The 21,867-nt window shown below is 40.1% G+C and overlaps 1 protein-coding gene across 3 annotated transcripts in view; it reads left to right on the plus strand.

Annotated features, from left to right (window-relative positions):
• Nucleotides 1–1,783: 1,783 nt before the first annotated feature.
• The window catches only part of LOC140309695 (dmX-like protein 1), a 49,913-nt gene continuing 29,829 nt past the window's right edge, over nt 1,784–21,867 (plus strand). For 2 of the 3 annotated variants that reach the window (XM_072387654.1, XM_072387656.1), the window contains exons 1-24: nt 1,784–2,142; nt 3,976–4,194; nt 4,772–4,897; nt 7,516–7,593; nt 8,161–8,239; nt 8,366–8,510; nt 8,809–8,875; nt 9,093–9,277; nt 10,135–10,339; nt 11,217–11,397; nt 11,941–12,117; nt 12,259–12,500; nt 13,230–13,947; nt 14,399–14,520; nt 14,973–15,062; nt 15,468–15,570; nt 15,668–15,787; nt 16,322–16,540; nt 17,440–18,683; nt 19,269–19,524; nt 19,898–20,031; nt 20,340–20,526; nt 20,658–20,768; nt 21,325–21,494. In XM_072387654.1, the coding sequence (XP_072243755.1) occupies nt 4,108–4,194; nt 4,772–4,897; nt 7,516–7,593; nt 8,161–8,239; nt 8,366–8,510; nt 8,809–8,875; nt 9,093–9,277; nt 10,135–10,339; nt 11,217–11,397; nt 11,941–12,117; nt 12,259–12,500; nt 13,230–13,947; nt 14,399–14,520; nt 14,973–15,062; nt 15,468–15,570; nt 15,668–15,787; nt 16,322–16,540; nt 17,440–18,683; nt 19,269–19,524; nt 19,898–20,031; nt 20,340–20,526; nt 20,658–20,768; nt 21,325–21,494 (5,046 nt within the window). In that variant the 5' untranslated portion in view covers nt 1,784–2,142; nt 3,976–4,107. Of the gene's footprint in view, nt 2,143–3,969; nt 4,195–4,771; nt 4,898–7,515; nt 7,594–8,160; nt 8,240–8,365; nt 8,511–8,808; nt 8,876–9,092; nt 9,278–10,134; nt 10,340–11,216; nt 11,398–11,940; nt 12,118–12,258; nt 12,501–13,229; nt 13,948–14,398; nt 14,521–14,972; nt 15,063–15,467; nt 15,571–15,667; nt 15,788–16,321; nt 16,541–17,439; nt 18,684–19,268; nt 19,525–19,897; nt 20,032–20,339; nt 20,527–20,657; nt 20,769–21,324; nt 21,495–21,867 lie in introns of all 3 variants that reach the window. The other variant, XM_072387655.1, reaches the window with a different exon arrangement.

Consider the following 21,867-nt stretch of genomic DNA (forward strand, 5'->3'; position numbering starts at 1 on the left):
TGGCTGGTGTGTGTGTTTCCGTATGTGTGCACATATGTGCAGTTGTGTTTAAGTCTTTGGACAAAAATATGTCAGTTTTTACACTTCTATCAAACAAACAGCCCATTTAAATAGTATTGATACAATGATAATCCACAAGATTTAAGAGCAATTTAAGATTTAGCACAGTTATGCTGTTCAGCTACATTTTTTAAAATGCCATGACCTACTTCCTAATGGATCACTAAATGTCACAAAGATTCCCTAATGTCACTAACATGTCAGCCATTTTAAATTAGTCATGAAGATGTCTGTCCTATTTATCTCAGCATGCCTTAATCAAACTTGAAGCCTCCAACCTCTCATTCACCTCCTCATTCTGCAGTCAGCACTGTTTTAACCATCACAGTTCAAGCAGAACATGTGTAAATACGAAGAGCAGTTACATATGTGACAATATCAAAAAATAACCTCAAGGCTTGTTTATTTAAGTTACCTTTAAAGTGTTGTCTCAGAGCCCTTTTCTTGTCAATCTAACAATATCATTCATGTTGCCGTTGTGCTGTTCTAAAATATTCATCTTTATCACTTCTGTGCTGTAATTTGGACAAATTAAACTGAAATGTGTCATAGTGAACAACAGTGACACTCTGTGGTTAATTGGGACAAGTGTGAAGACTTAAAACACAGCTCATCCCACACCTCAGAGAAATGCAAGAAATCTAAATACATTCAGGACATGAATGAGGATTGTCCACCCAGTTATTGTTGTCCACAGAAAACAGTAATAAAGAAAATAATTTTAGCTGTCTCTGAGCCATCTCTCTCTTCCTATAATCTCACACTATCTCTGTGATGTTGAGATCTTGGTTCTGTGGGAGGTACCTAATCTGTTGCAGTTGGCTGCAGATATTCTTTGTAGATTTGGCAGTTTTGGGTCATTGTCTTTAAGGAAAAATCATTTGGGAATGCAGAGATCATTTTGTCTGATGTGTAAGAATCTGCTTGTACTCCATTTTCAGAAATCATACTCCAAATCTGCGTGGAGCCTCTATCATATTTCACAACTGCTTCCCTTATAAAACCCTGCAGCCCTGTTAGATTATAGTAATTGAGATTTTTGACTCCTCAGTCCAGAGCATCGGCTGACACTTGTTTAAAAAAACACCACTTCTGCCAGATTTCAGTGTATTGTAGATAGGAGTTAAATGCCAGAGATGCTGCTGGACAGTTTGAATCTTGAGAGGGAAGTATTTCCCTCAAGGTGATTTGCACCTGTTTTGTGTAGTTGTTTTAGCATATCTTAAACTTTCTTTGAATATGCAAATGTGGTGTATAGATGCTTTTAACAGCACGACATACAAATATGTCACTAGTAATACTCCAGCATTTGCAAGTAATGTCTGGAATTTTATACTTTATAACAATCTAATGGAGAAGATGGAAAATTACACCATGCTTTTTTGGGGGGGAAACATCTAAAGTGAACACAGTTGTGTTCTCAAATAAACTTCTGTCGTTCAAAAATATATAAAATACCAAGACACTTTCCAACAGGGTACAAATTAGCCTTTTTCACAAAGTAATGTCTGATGCCAAACATAAAAAGCAAATTTTAGGGCACAACACCTGAAATATATTTATATATATATTCGATGGTTTAAACACTACTTTGGGCAAAGCATGACGGTGCAGCAACGTCCTGTTATGCGACATGTGATGTGCTGCGTTTAAAAACCTTGCGCTCTCGCGCTGCTTTTTAAATGGAACTACAAAGACCACAATGCATTGTAGTGACACAGTCTTTATCATGACACATCTTCAACATATAGAAAAGCTTCCTCTGTGGGAGCGTTTTATATGTTAACCTTGGGGAGAGGTTTACTTCTTTTTTCTTCTTCTTTTTTTTTTAGCATTTTGAGAAGTAAACAGTTCCTCGTCTTGACAAGGAAAGATTTCCGGCTACTAAATGTGTGCCACATATTATCCACAGCTAGCGGCTCAGGAGCTTGCTGAAAGAGAGCTTCAGGAGCTAGTGTCAGCTAACGAAGCTAGCTGAGGAGACAGAATCTGTACCGCTGGGGTCATATAGACAGCAGCTAATAGGAGTTACTATTGATGTCACATTTTCAGGATATGTCATAGAGTAGCAACACAAGGTAAGTAGCCAATTAGTTTGTCTATGATTGTCGTGTTATTGTGTGTCTTACAAGCAACGGATGGCTAGCTACAAGTTAGCCTCATAATTTGAAGAATTAAAACCATGTACTTTATGTGTGAAATATTCGCTCGAAACTTGAGTGACATTTTGCGTGTTTAGCGTTTTTGTTTTTTTTAAATAAGGAAATTGGTGACAGTATTTGCCGTTTATGTCGTCAATTGCTATGTTTTAATTTGCTGGCGTGTGAAACGTTATCACGTGAGTTGCCACAACACGGGAAACATAAATTGCCCTCATTTTCACAAACATTACTTTTTAAATCTCTAAACGCTTAATTTATGCTTCGTTCATGTTGAAGGCCCATGTTGACTTTGATGTACTTGTTTTCCCACTTTAAACTGTGTTGTATTATTAATACAACTAAATGACTCCAGTTCTTGCTAGCTTATAGCTAATTCATTTACATTGTGCCTTGCGCTCAAAGGTGTGCTATTGTATATTAGCCGTGTGATATGAATTTACGGCGTTTTATGTACATGTTACGTGTACATTTTATGTACACAGTTTCTTCGAGAGACCAACGCGACAGTTCCGTGGACAAACACTGTAACCAAGCAAAGTGGACTAACCGGGTTTGCAGTAATGAATACAGGTGTAACCTGCGCTGTTGTGACCAACCTTTTTCAGCTTTACCTACCTGCTCTTCACCCTTTCGATCGTAGCCTTTTTTTTAAATTTATTTTATTACTGTAAACGTTTATGTGCGGCCCTCTTACTGTAATATCACCCGCTGTTGTTACTTCATACTCTACAAAGAAGTATTTGCCTTCAAAGCTGCTTCAGTGTGTTTCCTCATGATAACAACAGTCACTTTGCTTTGCTCAAACGCCTGCGTGTTTTGAGGAGAACCTGCTCACAGTACCAACAGCTCTTGCCCTCTTACTTGCACAACATCAGCTAACAAAGCATAACCTTGCTTAGTCAAAATCTCCTCCTTACAGCACCCTGAGAGCCCTACTTTATTACCTTTGTAGTTTCTACTCATCCTTTTGATTGTTCATCATCCAGTCAATATGGGCCAGTTTGTCTGTAATCAAGCTGTCTGTATTTTAGGGAAAGGGCCTTTGATTGTAACCTCTAAAACAGATGATGCATAACAAAGGCATGCATTTTAAATGAAGAGGTAGGTCAATAAGATCAAACGAGCTGTGATGCAACTATGCCTTGTTCAGCTGAGTGTTTTCTTAAAGACTTGCTTATTTTTTTGTGGTTGATCTAATAGTAATTTTGAGTGTGTTTTAGGGCATCAACGTTCTATTAAAAGCTTTATTGAATTCGATTGAAGCACTTTCTGTATTGTTGCAGAATTAGTTTAACAACACTTTAAACCCTCTTTGTGCAATATGCTGCAACAAACAGTCCTCAGAACATTGGCTAATTCTTACTGGTTGGCACATTATGAGAAAATCTGAGAAAAGTTGAGATATGCAGTAACATTATTCATGATGAAAATGACCATATGACTTTTGAGAAATGAACAAATGTGTGCGTTCTTTTCTAAACCTCTTATTTGAATTTTTTTTGCATGCTTAATGTGAATACATGACAAATTTAGGTGAAAATAATTATCTTATTCATTGCAGCACAGACAGCCTTTAGTAACACCTTTTTCACATGTTCATATTATGGTGATGATCAACATGTGATTTATCGTTGAGCATTCATTTCCTACTTGAAACATTACAAGTGCTGAGTATTAGGGAAAAGTCAAGTTGATTCTTACAGAAACTCTCCACCCTGTCCTTGCATCTCTCCTTTCTCTTCCTAAGACTAAGTCTGCAGAGAAAGGGGCGTGAATTTACCAGCTACTAAGATGAACACATCCCTCTCATGGTTTTCCATGAATCTCACCTGGAGTTTGTGGGCTTTGTGAAAAGAGGAGCGAGGAGGAAGACACACTTGTAGTCATGAATCTCCATCAAGTCCTTACAGGGGCTGTCAACCCTGGGGACAACTGTTTCTCTGTTGGGAGCGTCAACAATGTGCCTTTCACGGTAAGATATTTCAAGCTCTGGAAATATTTCCCTCCCAGCAGTGTAGATGCTCTGATTCTTAGAGGGTGGCCAAACGGATTTGTCACAAAGCTGAATGGAGTTTTGTTCATTGTACTGCACTCGTGCAAACAAAACAAAAAGAAGTTTTAAAATCAGCATAGCAAATAAATCACAAGTTCCCTCTACTGCCTAAACCCTGACGTGATTCTTTGTGGGGGGGTTTAAGACTTTGTTTGCGTGTCTAAACAAAAGAACCATCACATCTCGATGCTTTTACACTGTCTGATCTTATATAAAACTCAATAAGAGGTACTCCTCCCTTGTGTTCTCTTGGTCCTCTTTTGAGTGAGGTTCAGTCACTGTGAATCACTGCTCATATGAGGATCTACTTTTGAGAACCACAGAAATAAAGTGGATAAATCTAATCTTGTCTGCTTTTACTCCAGAGCTGTCATATGCTGGTATGTGTGATGCATTGACAAGTGCAGGTCAAGTGACCCTTCATACAGTTCTCTGTGGATGAATCTAAGTGTCCTGTTTATCTCTGTCTTCTCACTATCTCTCCCTCTCATGATAGGCCTATGCATCAGGTTGTGACGTGGTGGTTTTGGGCAGTAATTTTGAGCGGCTGCAGATCATCCCAGGGGCCAAACATGGCAACATCCAGGTCGGCTGTGTTGACTGCTCACCTAAGTGTGGACAGGTAAGAATAATTGAATGCTGCTCCTTCCCATTGGGTCCCCAGGTTGCAGACTGTTGGGTTTTTGGTATAATATGCTACTTTTGTGCACTAACAACACCCAATGTACCCAATCATTTGTTGAATATTGATTGGGTGCATAAATAATGTAATATTATTCAGTATAGTATTCAATATGTAATATGATTCTTGAGACTTTGAATCCTGGATGATGATGCGTTTCCCTCTATTCTCTGTGAATTTGAAAAACAACACAGCATAATCAGTAAAGATAATGATGACCCTCCACTTTCATGTTGGAAAATACAAAACACTGATCTTGAATTTAATCTGAAATAGAAGGGGGCACAAAACTGGCACCATAAAACACACTTCTCCACTTAATTCACTTTATTGTGTTGGGCACTAAACTGGGACTGGTGGAATGTGTTTTTAACCAGTAAAAAAAAAAAGTTTAGTTTACAGTTTGTATTTGGTTAAAATCTCAAAAATTAGTTGGTTCTTATATAGATTAATTGGGACTGTTTTGCACAGCGCCTTAGAGACGAGCTCTGTTGCCCTCTGGAAGCGTTTGGTATCTTGTTTTTCTTTTTGTATTGGAATGTCATTTGTTGGCAACGTCAATAGGTGGTTTGATTGAACTTGAGTTTCTTGTCAGCAGCTCTGACGTGGCAAAAATTCACTCGGTAAATCCGGAAGCCGTATAACACACTTACTTGTTTGTCTAAGTGACAATTCCGTTTTCGGCGTTTGTATAAGCACAAGTTCCATTTGCTTAGAGGCAATAAAATGTTTCTCCTGTCTGCACTTTACATTTGCTGCAGGTAGAGTTTATTAAGTATTTCTGTAACAGCAACTTACTGCAAAGACACTGCTTTATGAACTCTGCATTAGTGTCTGCTCAGCTTTCACCTGTGCTGAGAGTATCAGTGTCTGAAACGCAAGCTTTGTCATTTCTAATGGACCTCAAAGGTTGTTTGGTTTTTTTTGCATCATGTTCTGTATCATATTTTTCTTTTCTTTTTTTTTTTTTTTAAGTTTGTGTCTAGAATTAGGTTCCTGTCCACTGTTAAAAGACACTGATGCAACAAGGCAGCCCTCATTTTCATTTTCTACGCTAATGAAAACGTGGTCATGAATGGCATTTTGCATTTTTGCCATCCTTTATATTAACGATTCCTGATTGTTACCCAGTTAAAAAGCTGTGGTTGGCTGCAGAGGACAATTTCAGGGCTGCCACATCTGCATAAGCCTAACAATAAAGCTTACACGTCTTTACAAGTATGCATGTTTGAACTGGGGAGAATAGTTGTATTAAACAGCAAACGGGCCCGATATAGTTTAAATGAACAAAAAAGGCTCACCCAGTGTTTTACTGCTCCCCTCGTGATGTTTAATCCAATTCTCTTTGGTCATAAGTACCCACCAATGCCTCCAGCATGGTCTAGCATCTGTTTAAGAATGCAGAGTTGGTATGCTTGCCATTTCCACTTTGTTACCCTTTGCTCACTGTGATATTTGCAATGCCATTAGTTCAAGTAGTACATCCTATTTGGTTCTTTAAGGGTTGTTGCACTATAGACACATTTGGCAAGCTTTAATGGCCCGCTGCTTTGAAACGTGTTTTCCAAATTCATTGTTTGGAAGGGATAATTGGTTATGATGAAAGAATAATGCTTTACTTTGAGACACTCCTGCAGGGGTTTGCATCAGGTCTCTCATCTCTTTGGAAATCAAAACAAATGCCAGTAATTGTTACCTCCCTGTGACATTAAACAGTTCCTGAACAAGTTGTCAGTCAAGCTTTAAGATATCTATTGTAACATTCCTGCAGCATAATACAATTGCAAAATTTGAAGAAATGTTGTTATATAATCACAGAGAAATAATGTTTTATGACTCAGTTTATTTCTGCTTGCTACTCAAAGAGCGGTCCAATATTTCTTCGATATTTTCGAAGACGTGCTTTATCTACAGTATAACTTCTTTTACAGACATGTGGCTTTCTGCTAGAATTTAGTTAAATGTGAAATGTGTTCGAATACAGACAGCTGACCTTCAAATGAATCATGCATTTCTCTATGTCTGAGCCTTTTGTCTAGAAGGATTTCATATGACTGCTGGTCTGTGTGTGCACAATTACACACATGCATGTGATTCACTCCTCTCTAGCAGTCGGCATGTTATCTACCCCATTAAAAACTGAGTTTTTATTTACCGTTGTAGATATTTCAACCATTTGCGCCATTTAACATTTTTAGCGTGGCTCTCTTTGAAAGCACTTGAAGCACGTAGCCCTGACTAATGCAGAGATGTAAACTCTGCATATGGTAGACAGAACAGTGATGACTCAACACTTGGTTTTTATGGGCTGAAAATCATTTTGTTTTGTTGTCACTGTGCACATTTACTACTGACACACGTCAAGTGAGTTGTTGGTTGGCACAAGAATAGTTCCTAAGCTACCAAAACAAAGACAAAAAACTTGATGTTTACGTTTTGAACTGTATTTTAACATATCTGTGACATTTGGTACAACTATATCTACAGTTTTATCTCTTTCCTTCTCTGTCAGAAAACCTGTCTCAACATTTACGACGTTTCTCTTTCTCTGCTGACAGATTGCAGCTTCCTATGGAAGCATTGTATGTGTGTTTGAGCCTGTTCAGCATCCAGATCAAAAAGACGCATCATTGTCCGTAAGTAGCACACATTATCTTCCAGTCGCTGTCTGGCCGTGCTTGTGCTCGGATCATCCACTTAACCAATCATTGTCTTTGTGGTAAAGCTCTCTGGTTGTTTGATATAGAGCAGAATTTTGGCCTCCGAAAACAAAGTGCTGCTTTGAAATTCACTGGGATGGCGCACATATTTCTCATCACACACACACACACAGGAAGTATAATTCTGGCAATTATTGTTATTATTCAATGCTTATTACTGCTCTATAGTGCGCAAAGATGTTTGCAAAGTCAGAGCTTAGCAGCTCTTGGTTATTAGAGAAATCAAAGTAACGACAGAGAGTTTTAAGAATTTCCACCGTCTTGAACGCAGCCGCTGCCTCTGTAAGTTTCGTATTATTGCACTGCTCTCCGTGTGTAACATGTGACTCGCATGAAAGCAGCTACTAGTTCTTGTTTTTGCAAATGTTGCCATTGGTATTGTACTTGAATATTCAACTAAAAGAAGTCATGAACGTGAAATGTCTGAGATTATTCAAATGTCAACATCTATGTTTTGTTTATGTGTTTTCTTATTTTGTGCAGAAATTGAGCTGCCAGTGGCAGAAGACTGGGCAGTTTGTGTTAGAGTCTATGGTACGCAACTTGGCCTGGCACCCCACAGGTACGTTGATGCATAGCTTTGTCTTAACACAAACTTGTCAACAGTTGCAGCAAGCATTTGATTCTTCATTAAATTATAGTTTGGAAATCTGTTTAGCAGTAAATAGACGGTTTATTGTGTGTACAGGCTGCACTCTCTTAACGGGCTCAAGTAGTCTCCAGTTGTGGTGTAATGAGGATGGTGGAAAAGATGACAGCGAGGAAAGTGGAAAGCGAGCAGAAATGACCATGCGAGACTCCAATTCTGCCTGGAGGTGCATCTGGAGGAGCAAGTAAGACGTACAAAACTCTTACACAATGGTACCTTTTTACTGTCATGTTATTATTGTGATATAGCTACTGTTAATGTCTTTTTTTTTTAAGTGTATCTCATTTTCATTGTCATTGCTATATAATATGCTTTTTTTTTTTTACTTATTCAGCTGAATGTATACTGCCAGCTTGAAAAATATTTCAGCATACTTTATTTATTCTTAATGGTTACCATGGTTTGTACATTTTTCTTCTGAGAGGTAAAAGCAAGCTTATTAAAACCGAGAGTTTCTTTCTTTCTTTGTTCTTTGTGTTAAGGACTGCCTCTCCGGTCAGTTTCATGAAGTTCTCTCCTGATGGCGAATTCTTTGCTACTGCTGGGCAGGTAAGAGGCTTCACCAGGAGGTGCTAAACCTGTTTGTAACTGGTGTGTAAGGCATGTTCAGTTTTCATTGTTTATTCAAACAATTACCTCAAGTGTAATTAGTAACTGATCTGTAACTGCTGACAGCTTTTAATTCTAAACACCCTATGGCTATAACTAATAATAGCAGATCCTGCATCACAGTAATTATGTTCCTTTTACTGTCTCTCCATCTCAGGATGATTGCCTGGTAAAGGTCTGGTACAGCACCAGTAAGTGGAAATCATCTGTTGCCAGACTCTTCGCACCTCCAGAGGCCAGCACTAGTGTTCAGGGAGGGCTGGTCTTTTCCTTTGTGTACCTTGCCCATCCCCGCTCTGTTACTGGTTTCTCTTGGAGGAAGACTAGCAAGTACATGCCACGGTAAGAACACTTTCATTGCTGCCTTTGTGCAACTGCACACAACAATAAGGAAAGCGCCAGTAAAGTAATGCCTTCTAATATTTCACCACATTCTTTGGGTGGCTCTTTATTTGTTTCGCTTGGTTTTAAAGCTCTTTGCAGGATTAAGAAGTAGTATCTCTTTTGCTGTTAACTGAAACACAAAATGTATTATTTGATTGTAGCTGGATAAACATGTAGCATGTTACAGCACTGCTAATCTGATATGACCTGTGTTTGTACTGTCTTGTATCAGATTTAACGTGTAGGCATTTAATACGGGAAATAACTACAAGGAGAATACATACTGGCTCAGAGAAATAAGACGGCTCGAAAATAACTGAGTTACTTACTTGCTGGCTTCTTTTATTAGTGGCTGTTATACTTTTGAAACTACTGGGAGTTGTAATTTGGCTTTTACTGCTGTCGAGGGTCATATAATAATCAGGTGCAATAGTACTACAACACTCGCACAGTAATCTTCTGACTTTTGACCTCCAAATAAGACGATATTCTGTGTACAAGAGTTGGTGATAGGATGTTGCACCCATATTCTTTTTGGCATCTTATAGAGCATAGTTCAATAATGACTGATGCCTGCATTGCTTGCCTCTTTGCCATTTTTATGTTTTTCCCTTATCAAAACCAAAGTTGCATCCACATCTGCCTAAACAAAACTTTGCTCCATTCCCTAGCCCTGTTCGCCCCCCTACCTGCCGTTGATTTTAGTACGAGCATTAATGATTATCATGGTTACTAAAAAGTTCTGTACTCTCCAGCAGACATCAGTGTCATCTCACGGCTGTTCCGTTCCTTCCTCTCCTCCTTTCTCCTAATAGAGGTGCAGTCTGCAATGTTCTGCTCACCTGCTGTAAGGACAGCGTCTGCCGGCTCTGGGCAGAAACCCTGTTGCCTGGTGACAGTCTCCTCTCTGGTCACCATAACAACCACACTTTTGGCCAAAACGGTGAAACAGCCAGACACGCTGCCTCCTCTTGGAAAAAAAACTGCAATGGGAAGACACAAGGAACGACACTGCAAGATGTAAGCAACTCTAAAATGTTTTTTGCCTAAAATGAAAGGTCGCCAACTAATGTAGGTACACTTAAAGTGAATACAGTCAAATACATTTTTTTCTTTCTAGATCTATAGGTTGTAGGTGATTGTCAAACCACTGTAGGCCTTTAAAACACTACCACCATAACCAAAGACAGTTTGGACACTTCATAGGGTTATGGGTCACATAAGCTCACAGAGCTCAGGCCACATGACATTAAAGGAAAAATAGTTATTTTATAAAATTTCTCTTTTGTGGCCAGAGGACAGTCTGGAAGAATATTTGTGGAATTATTTATTACGATTCTGAAACTTGGATTGAATTTTTTTGTAGATGTTCAAGTCTCGCGCTGTAAGTCTTTGAACGTTATACGTACAGAGCAGAACAAACTTGTGCTTTCATTGCTGGGAATATAAGCAAAGAGGTGCAGAGGAATGAGTATCTAGAGCCTGCAGCAGTCTGCTTGGGATGAGTAATGTTCAGCATTTTCTTGCTCCGCATGTTCGTTCAATGTCCTGTATGCCAAAAAAAAAAAAGAAATATGAAAAGTTGTTCATTTATATGAAGTGTTTCACTTTAAAGTCCGACAGGTGATAAAATGATAAAGTTGTCATTGTTTCACTCTGAAATGGGTAACAGGGTGAACTAAGGTGTCTTACTTACTTGCCTTATATCTTTTATAAAAGTCTTTAATTCTTTCAAAACCAGTGCAAGACTTGTAGGATATGAAATAAACAAACATACTCAAGACAGCAGAATGTATTCATTTGGCACGACAACTTTTGATAAAATGGTTCAAGTTGCAGGTTGGAATAATTCAACTTGATTTATATTGTATATATATATATATTTTTTTCTTCACAGTTCAATTTTCAAGAATCCTGGCATTCCTCCTTTTATCGGGATATTCCCCAGCCCTCCCTGACTGGCTGCCTGCCTCACCATCAGAATCGACACTCTAACCACAAGAGGAGCAGCAGTGGGATGCCCCACGCTAACGCCCTCTGTCACTTCCATATTGCTGCCAGCATCAACCCTGCCACAGGTTAGACTCACTTTTTATCAGTGTCTTACTTATTGCCAAATGTTTAACATTTTCTGAGGAATTTGAAACTAAGATTTTGCAAGTGGACGGATACAGTATATTATTTTATTCTGACCGTTTGAATGAAAAGGTCTGGAGGTCAGCGGGCTTCAATGCTGTTTTCTTGCTGCAAAAAAAAAAAACAGTTAATTTTTTAGACTGCCTGAGGTTGTTTATTTAACATCCCAGTAACCTTCTTCTACGCTCAGAGCTGCTCAGAGTAGCTGTGGGCATCTTGTTTTCTTTCTGCTTTTTTTGGGGCAGCTTAATTTGACCTGAATCTGGGCAAAATCTTGTGGGTTGTTTCTGCCTCGAGGGCGAGGAGTCCTGTAGGATTGTATTTGTATGCTTGAATGAAGTCAAACTGTAGAAAACTACAAATCATATTCACATTCATGAAAGTTGATTTGCTTGAACAGATGTTTTTTTTTATTCTGCATGTCTGCAGCTGTTCTTTGCTTTGTAATTTGTTTTTCATCTAATTACTTTTGAAAATTTTCACAGACATTCCTCTGCTGCCCTCCATTTCCTCTTTGAGTGCTGTGGATGATGAAGAACCTGGGGGTCCTTTTATTGTCCACTGGCTCAACAACAAAGAGCTTAATTTCACTTTGGCCATGGAAGTCTTCCTGCAGCAGTTTAGAGGCACTTTAGAGCAACAGAATGAATGCTCCAGTGGAGGTACAGAAAGTGGTTGGTATTGTCATGCATTAGCTTATCCTGTATATATGAAACTGAAACAACACTGTCAAAGCTAAACTGCAATTGGACTTCACATTTTGACATGCTGTTCGGTTACCATGGTTTGTAATTATTTTCCAGAGCCTGATGATGAAGATAACTTTGATGAAGACGATAACAGTAGCAGGCCAAGTGACCTCCAAAGGTTTGAAGGCATGGAGCTTTCTCTTGCTGCTGTGGAGCACCAGGTGGACGTTTTCTTAGAGGATTGGAATAAAGGGGCTGATATGCTGTTCAGTATACATCCCATGGACGGCTCATTGTTGGTGTGGAATGTGGACTGGTTAGATGAATACCACCCAGGCATGTTCAGGCAAGCTCAGGTACGTTACTGTTGGTGCAGTTTGTGTATACTGTGAAACATTGTTAATTAGCAGATTTATTTTAATGTTTTGTTAAAAGTGACAAATCATTAATAATGATGAATTGATTTATATTTTTTTCAGTACAAACATGAATGATTTTCTTCATATATTGCACCAGTGAAAACTTCTAAGACTCCTGCTCTTTCAAAATGAATGGAAAATGCTTCTGTTCAATTGTGTCTTCGTATTCAATCCAAGAGCAATTTTATTTATTTTTATTAGGAGTAAACTATCTGCATGGCAGTGTCGCGCATTTAGTTAAGCAAGGCACCTTAAAGGGTCTCCGGTTTCAATGTCATTCACATTGATAGTCCCAGGCTGCTTAGATTTGTTAGGCTCCACAGAATTGTGGCATTGCAAATAGCAGAAGTATCGACAAACATTTCTTCATATATGAAGTAACAAGTGAAGGATACTGCATCACTTGAGTTACAATTACTGTCCTTCTGTCCCAGTTTTACTTCAGTTTTGCATGCACGTTTTGATTGAAAATTTGAAGAATTTTGGCCTTTTTATTTTCAATTAACCATCCTGTGAAAGTTCATGATCTTCTGTGTTATTTGTGTTGTTGCGATATTTATACGGCAACTTAATGTTGCATGACTTGAGTTGTTCTTATGACTTCATCTGATTTGAGTCTTTGTTACTTTTGAATTAATTCCTATGACGTGTCCTTTTCTCTCTCAGGTGTCATTTGTGTCCCGTATCCCAGTAGCGTTCCCTACCGGTGATGCAATCTCCCTGAGCCACAGTGTGGTCATGTATGCCTGCAACAAGAACGTGGATTTAGCTATCCAACATGGCAGGCAGCGGCTGCCTGGAAGCTCGTTGTCCCAAACCAAATCTGCTCTAATAAGCTACGGAGGTCAAGGAAAAGCTGCCCCTGGCAGTAGTCTTCGACTCAGCATTTTTACCCCCAATGTACTTATGATCTCAAAACACGATGATGGCTCTCTAAATCAGTGGGGAGTCAGTTTTGCAGAGGACTCTGCTTTCTCCACTGTGCTCAGTGTTTCTCACAAATCACGCTACTGTGGCCATCGTTTCCACCTGAACGACTTGGCCTGTCACTCAGTACTCCCTCTCCTCCTCACCACCTCACACCACAATGCCTTGAGGACACCAGAGGCAGACAGCATCCTGGCTCCTCCGGAGGCCTTTTCCACTGGTGTCTCTTATTCCACATCTCTGCCTTGTGGATCACGGCCCAGCCGGGTGTCTTTGGGAGGTGTTTCTCAGGATCCCAATGCAATATACAGTGAGCTGATTTTATGGCGAGTGGATCCAGTTGGCCCACTGTCTCTGTCGGGCGGGGTCTCAGAGCTCGCCAGAATAAATTCTCTTCATGCATCAGCGTTTGCTAATGTGGCCTGGCTGCCCATGCTCATTCCCAGCAGCTGTCTTGGTGAGGAAAAGTTTTATTCTTGGGAGATTGCTGAGTCTTTTATCTTTGTTTTCTCTTTGTTTACACACTGGGCCATCTTTAGTAAGCACAGCTTGTTTTTCGTTTCTCTTTTGTTTCCCAAATTTACTTGGATTCACTAACAAGAGAATACAGTAAATGTTATTTGATTAATTTACCATGACCAAAACAGGCTAACCTTTGGAAATGAAATCCAGATGGATCACTTTTAGAACAGTTATTGATTCACTTTGATTCACACCAATTATAGTAAAAGTATCTAATTTCACCAAAATTTTATTATTTAGGGTAAAATTAGTATAAATATGTGCAAGTGGTATATGTAACTTTCTATCAGCATTCTTTGATGATTGCATACATTTTACTGAAGTGTTACTTAATTATATTGTATCTCAATATTTTGTATAGCGTATTTTCTTCTTTCTATCTTTAGGTGTGTACTGTAATTCCCCCAGCGCCTGCTTTGTGGCAAGTGATGGCCAATCCCTCAGACTCTATCAGGCTGTGATAGAGGCCAAGAAGCTCCTGAGTGAGCTCTCTAATCCTGAGATATCAGTGAGTAAAGTTAACATTGCACCACACCAGTGTCAGCTACAGTGTTTTGTTTTTTTAATTGCAAAGTGCAGTACAGTACGGATCGACTTGATCATAATGAGTGACCCTTATGGAGTCCAGCTCTGGTCAACAGAGAGACAAAAATCAATCTGTAAATCCATACTCAAAGATCTTCACACCAATGGCTATTGAGCTGCCATGCAAGGTGTTCACCTACCACCTAGAGCAACTGTGGTTTCACGGTTATGCTCATGAACATACTGACACATGGAAATGCTGAGGATCGATCCGCCAGCCTTCTTATTAATGGACAAAATGTTTTGTTACCCGATCCACAGCTGCCACGTACCTTACATTACATGTTACCTGCCTTTTAGCATACTGGTCTAACTTACACTAATTTGTAAATGTGTTCAGATGACACTTGTCTTTGTTGGTTTTCTTCACTTCAGAAATACGTTGGGGAAGTGTTCAACATTATCAGTCAGCAGTCCACTGCAAAACCAGGATGTATCATAGAGCTGGATGCCATCACTGACTTTGTAAGTATGCATGAACCCCAAGAAAACGGAACTGTAATGATGTACCAAAGTCTCTCACCTAACAATTCCTCTAATAGCAGAAAGATTCTGACGATTTCTCGTAGATTTTAAACTTAAAGTAAAAGTATTGCAGTCACATTTTAAAAGCCTTTGCTGACTTATTGACAATTCATAGCATGAAACATTCTGCGGTAGTCATGAGTGAAAGCTTAACCACGAATAAACGAAATCTGATGCCGAGCAAGCATTCTTTCATCCCTTGAGCAGTTGGTGTGTTGCATATATACTTGTGTATGTGAAATGAGCACAGCTTGTGTCTGCTTATTCTCACCACTGTAGATAAAATGTTAAGATGTGTGGTGTCTGCACCTGTTTTAGTTTAACACACTAGGCCGTTCTCTCCAGCAGGGAAAGGAGACCCAGCTCCTGCATGTCTTTGAGGAGGATCTCATCCTTGGCAACGTGAGAACAGAGGACGCACAGAAAACCTCCGATTCTTCTATCAATGGTATGGACACACTTTTTGACTTAAAAGTTTTGGTTTGAATAAACTTAAACTCCCACACTCTGTTGATATTCTGTTTTTGCGTGCGTTTTCCCCACAGCCTCTAGTGAGCCATCCTTCTCAGCACGTTTCTTTCTGGTGGTGGTAGAATTAACCCCAACGGGTCGCTCGCTACTCCACATGTGGCACCTCCATCTTGCTGCTCGACCTGTTACCATGGGTGGGTACTTTGGACAAGAAGTCCTTTGTTGCTGTAAAGTCCTCAAAATAAAAAAAGGATTCTATAATAATGTTTAATCTTTAGCTAGATTAATAAATTGCAGCATAAAAGAAAGTTTAGTAAGAAACTGTAGTTTGCGAGATTTAAGAGCAGTAACTCTTCTGTTAAATACTGAAATTTGTTGAACTGTATTGACCTAATTTTTAAATCCCTTTTGAAATCTAGAAGTCACTTCCATTTTGTAACTTTTTTTTTTTTACTCTTAGTGAGATGTTATGTTCTTAACATGATAGTTTAAATCTCTACTATTCTGCTTTTTTTCACTCATTAACAGCATCGATAACGATTGCAGGCCCCAAATATCATTAAATCTGCTTTATATGTTGGCAGATGGTGGTACAGCTATTAAAAAAAGTATCAAATATGTTGTCTGTCATAAAGTAGCATAGGAAAATTGTTGATGTGGTAAAGCTTGGACCAAAGCTTTGTCCAAGCCCTTCAAATGAACATTTGCTTTTGTCTTTATGCCCCCAGATGAGACTACAACACAGAAGGAAACCACCACAGCCTCTTCCATGAACAGCTCTCAGTTTATCTTTGACACACTCAGTTCCCCAGTTATTCAGCGGAGTAAAAACTGCACTTCAAATCTGCGGAGCGCCTGTCGCCTCAGCCTCACAACACAAAGGCTTTGCAGCCAAGAGATGGCTCTTCCGGCAGGAGTGGAAGCTATAAGTGTTACTCCCTCAGCAGGTTAGGGATAACGAGGACACACAATCGTGTACAAAACACTTTCTCTACTTGTTAATGAGACATTTATTGACATCCACATACACTAAGGTACCACTGTGTGTGGTACTTTGACCTAATGTCTAAACAGTTGGTGTTTCAGTTGGTGCAAGATTAAAGATGCTTAACTTAAAGTGCCTCCTCAAATCTGTTATGGCAGCTTCATTCAATTGTTCAGACATGGTCCCTTTTGCATTAATGTTCCTGAAAGCTTTATTCAGACTTACCCAAGAAAGAGCCTCAGTATTGATGCAATGTTTTTTTCTTTCTTGTGACACTAAATCATGTGTAGAACCAATCCCTTGGTTCTAAAATGCCTCGTGATTGGTTTGTTTCTTCTCTGGGTTTTGATAAAAGATCTGAACTTGATCTTGGTTTTACAAAGCACTCGGCCATGTGCTGGTCATTCACACAAACATTCATACAGTGCTGCTTATTATGACTTTGCACTATGAATGCAGGTCTTTATTCTCTATAATCACACAGTTTCCGACTCAAGAAAAATACAGTATTTTATTTCATCAGTGAGATGAACTTGTGCCATGCTGTCTGTTAATGTTACTGCATTTGTAGTCCTACATTTGTGCTTACTGTGAATTGATGTAGCCAAGTGTGGCCTGTTAAGAATGCCCCTGAAACTTTTTACTGAAAAGCTCTACCTTGCTCATTAAGACCTTACTCTGGCACGTTCATTCACTGATAGATAGTTTAGATAGTCTCCCGCGTATCTATTACATAAAACTCTTAAAACTGTCCAAAAACTGTCGATAATTTCAAAGAAAGTTTATCTACATTACTTTAACGAGGATACAAGTTTAAGGAAAACTTCCTTGCCTAATGCGTATTGTCGCATCTCTTTTCAGGTCACTTGAGTGCGTCATGTTCTCTACCAGCTGGCCGAGTGCCTTACCTCCTTGCTACTTCCTGTTCGGATGGAAAGGCGCGCTTCTGGAGGTGTAATGTGGTGACAACGGAACCTTCCAGTACGGATAACTTGGTTTACCAGTGGGAGGAGTGGCCTCTTCTGGTTGAAGAGAGACTCCCTAATAGCAGTGCTGTAAGTGTGCCTGGTCGCCCCATCAAGGTGAGCTGCTGTCACACGGGACGGATTGCTGTTGCCTACAGGCAGACACCAAGCTCACCTACGAACTCAACACCTCATCCGAACTCTCTTGGACTGCCAACTTCTCCTCCTACCTTTGCATCCTCCCCATATGTATACAACAACACCCACCTGACCCCCACCCTGACTGTGCATCCCAGTCCAAGTCAAAGTCCTAACCCAGCATACACAAGAGAAGCGCCGGTTCACATCGACATCTTCCAGTGTGAGTCTACAGGTGGTACACAGTGGATTCTGGAGCAAACTATAGTCTTGGACAACACAGATCCCACTGCTAACTCTGCTGCCAGAGCTGGAAGTGCCAATATTCCAAGTAATGTGGACTTCCCTGTACTTAACAAGAACTGTCTTGGGTCTCCGTGTAAGAGCGTGGTTCACTTGGACTGGGTTTCCCAAGAGGATGGATCACACATTTTAACTGTTGGTATTGGGACAAAGATTTACATGTATGGCCGTCTATCTGGGAAGCCTCCTGATTTGGTTCTGTCCTCTGATGCCAGTAGAGACCAAAGTTTGTCTCGTCTGGTTCTGCTTCGATCAGTCAATCTGGTCTCATCCGTGGAAGGCTCATTACCTATCCCAGTCTCTCTCTCCTGGGTCCGAGATGGAATCTTGGTTGTAGGAATGGACTGCGAGATGCATGTCTACTCCCAGTGGCAGCCCCCGGTGCCTCCCAGACCTAATGTCACAGTTGTCCAAGACACGGATATCAGCAGTAGCATGTCTTCCATAACCTCAGCCGTCAGACAGTGCCAGGAGGAGGGTCTCAGTTCTGGGGCGCCTACATCTTTACTGGCCCTCCCCAAAAGGGCCCTGACAAGATCAATGATGAGCCTGGCTCAGAAACTCAGTGGAAAAAAGACAGTTTATGACCTGCCTGTAGAGATGGAAGATTCTGGGCTCTTTGAAGCAGCTCACCAACTCTTTCCCACTCTACCCCAGTATCATCCTGTACAGTTACTGGAGCTCATGGACCTTGGGAAGGTAAATAAGAGATATTACTCCATCACAAACTACATCTGCAATGCTATTTTAACAACAATGTTATCTGGGTTATTTTCTGTTGTTAGAATATGGACTTCTCAAACTCCCCAAGGGCACTTTACAGCCAGACACTAGACTTTATCTACACAGGGAGTGAATGTCACGTCATTAGAGTTGTCACAGTGCTCACTTTACGCCCAGCGAGAGGCAAAAGGATTGGTTTATATTGTGAGCTGTGTAGCAGTGTTTCTAACGAGCTTAGACTATTACTAAGGCTGTGTATAACACCACCCAAGAGTTCTCATCAAAACTACCTCAAGCTCTCCATTGCATTTCTTAAGGCTCCTAGCAAAAGACCCGCTGAGTATGAAGTGAATAGATTGTGTAGTTGTCAAGAGAAGCAAGAGATTCCTCACTTTTTTACTGAAATACTTGGAAAGCAATTGAAGAAATTGAGCATTTTTAAGCTTCTTTATCAGTTGATATAGTTCAGTGGTATTTATTGTGGTTCTTTAACAAAACGAGCAGTATGAAATGACTTAGGTTTAAGAAGCCTGTGTGTAATCTAATTTGTTCATCTCAAAGGTTCATCGTGCTAAAGCCATCCTCTCCCACCTGGTGAAATGCATTGCTGGGGAAATTGTCACACTTAAAGACAGTAACACCAATCCAGAGAAACGTGTGCGCTCTCGCACCATCAGTGTTGGAGGCAGCACAGCCAGGGACCAGAAGATATTCAGCAAAGCAGAGAGCTCAAACCCAGACTACACAGAGATAAGCTCCGTCCCTCCACTGCCTTTGTACGCCCTCCTGGCAGCTGATGAGGATACACCACAACTTGGTGAGTATCCAACCTGTGTTTTTAAGTGGAGATATAGTTGGCAGATGATAAAACTGTATTAAAAAGATCATTGGTGCTTAATTAGTACTATTCATCTCATCTATTACCCTGCCTCTTACGCGATGGCAGTTTGGATGGGCTCTGCCCCCTCCCCATAAATATATCAGAACAATAAGTGTAATCCCAGTGTTTGGGAGTCAGGGTGAAACAAGGAAAGCAGACACATGTATACAATAATGTAGGCATTAGTAGGCTAAACGGTGTCCTTCAGTAATTAAATTTGTTTTCTCACCTGCATAAAGAAATTTGTCTTTAGGCTTTTTATGAAATACTTACAGGACAGAGAGAATTTACACAAGGTGTCTCCCTACAGATAAAGGGGCCAGTGTGAGTGGAGATAGTGGGCATGGTTCCAGTCAGACTGATGCCTATGATGAGCTTTTTCATACACCAAACATGGTGGATCTGAATCCTCTGGCCAACGATCAGGAGGAAATGGGGAATAAGGTCAGTTTCTTTCACCTTCATTCGATACAATAGTGGAAGCGTATGACAACACTTAAATCTCTTTTAGTATCTGGTGTTTAGCTCAGATGAGTATATTTGGGTCACTTATACATACTGTGTGTATTGTGTGTAGATAGATCTTTCAGACCTTTTATCACTCTAGCAAACACATTAAATACTAATTTAATATTTTCATCCAAATATTGTCTAAATCCCGCATATGTTTTGAGTTTGAGTCGTTGTTTCGCATCGGTCACTGCCTCTCTTTGTTGTTTTAACTGAATTCTAGTCTCTCTCCCCTTTTAAAGGTTATAGACTTGTCCCAGTACAGTCCTACATACTTTGGTCCAGAACATGCCCAGGTTCTATCCAGCCACCTCCTCCACTCCAGTTTGCCTGGATTGACTCGGATGGAGCAGATGTCTCTCATGGCGCTGGCCGACACGATTGCCACCACAAGCACAGACCTCAAGGATAACCAGAGCAAGAACCAAGGTAGTTTACAACAGAAAACTGACATTTATATGGACTCTTTAAATTGATAGACATTTTTCACATAAGCTTCTACAGCAAAGTATGATAATATGTGGGAAAGTGGTAAGAACTGGGTCTGATTCATTTAACAGGGGGAGAGACATTGGATGAGTGTGGTCTGAAGTTCTTGCTGGCTGTAAGACTCCATACCTTCCTCTCAACGTCCCTGCCTCCAGCACATAGAGCGCAGCTGCTACGGCAAGGTACAGCAGTGGTTTTTAATTTGTTTTTTTAACAGTGTATTTTCTGTTGTGCTGAGTTGTAACCACTAATTAATCAAAAGCCACTCCGTTCACACACTGAGCTCTTGGAATTGATATTGTAAGTTTCCACCCTGTTGCATAAAGTTCCATTTCCCTGTCCTCATTCAGACTCAGCTGTGGTGTTCATTGAGTCATCAGGGCAATAACTTTAAAGATCCCTAAAGCTAGAAAGAGAGGGAATTATTGATGGGCTCAATTGAGAGAACTTGACTGCAGGTCTCATTAAGTGAATTGAATAAGCCGCAGTCTATTCGTCATGTTTAACTACGGCAGTAAAGTTACCTTTGGGCAAACTTTGATGCCTCCAAGAAAAAGTCCAGCAGCATAACTATCAGAGGATACACACTACTTAACCCCTCTTAAACCTCTGTTTACCCAATTAAGCTAATGTTATATGTCCTTGTTTTATCTAGTTTAATCTGCTCTGTCATGGTTCAGCTATGAATTACAGAGACTTACTTTCTTTTACTTTAGTTTTTTTCTCTTCTCTCTGCAGGCCTGTCGACTTGTCATTACGCCTGGGCTTTCCACTCAGAAGCTGAGGAGGAGCTGCTGAACATGCTGCCTGCCCTGCAGAAGGGCGAGCCCACCTGGCCTGAGCTGCGCTCCATGGGTGTGGGCTGGTGGCTGCGCAGCACTGACAAGCTGCGCAGGTGTATCGAGAAGGTTAGGCAATTAATCAATTCGAGTTGGTTGTAACTAAATTAATTTGATATTGGTAAGTGTTTAATGGAAATTTAGAAAGACTAAATACCAAAGATCTTCCCTTAATTACCTCATATAATGATGTGACATTAATTTGAACTGGGGTTCTGACCAAGCTAAGCAAAGCAACACAGACGGGGTTTTCACCAGGATCGTCCAGTTTATCTTGAGACAAAACTGCTGCAAAATGATTTTGAAGATTACCTTTGAAGTTCTACAAATAAAGGCATTTTGTGTGTAAGTCCAGTGTGCTTGCACTGGTTGCTCAGGGTTTAGAAATAATCTTTTTAGGTGTTTGAAAGTACAGTTTTGCTGAGATTGCTCTAAAATGCCT

This window comes from Leuresthes tenuis, unplaced genomic scaffold, assembly GCF_036924035.1.
Source record: "Leuresthes tenuis unplaced genomic scaffold, fLeuTen1.0.hap1 SCAF_6, whole genome shotgun sequence".
Classification (NCBI taxonomy): Eukaryota; Metazoa; Chordata; class Actinopteri; order Atheriniformes; family Atherinopsidae; genus Leuresthes; species Leuresthes tenuis.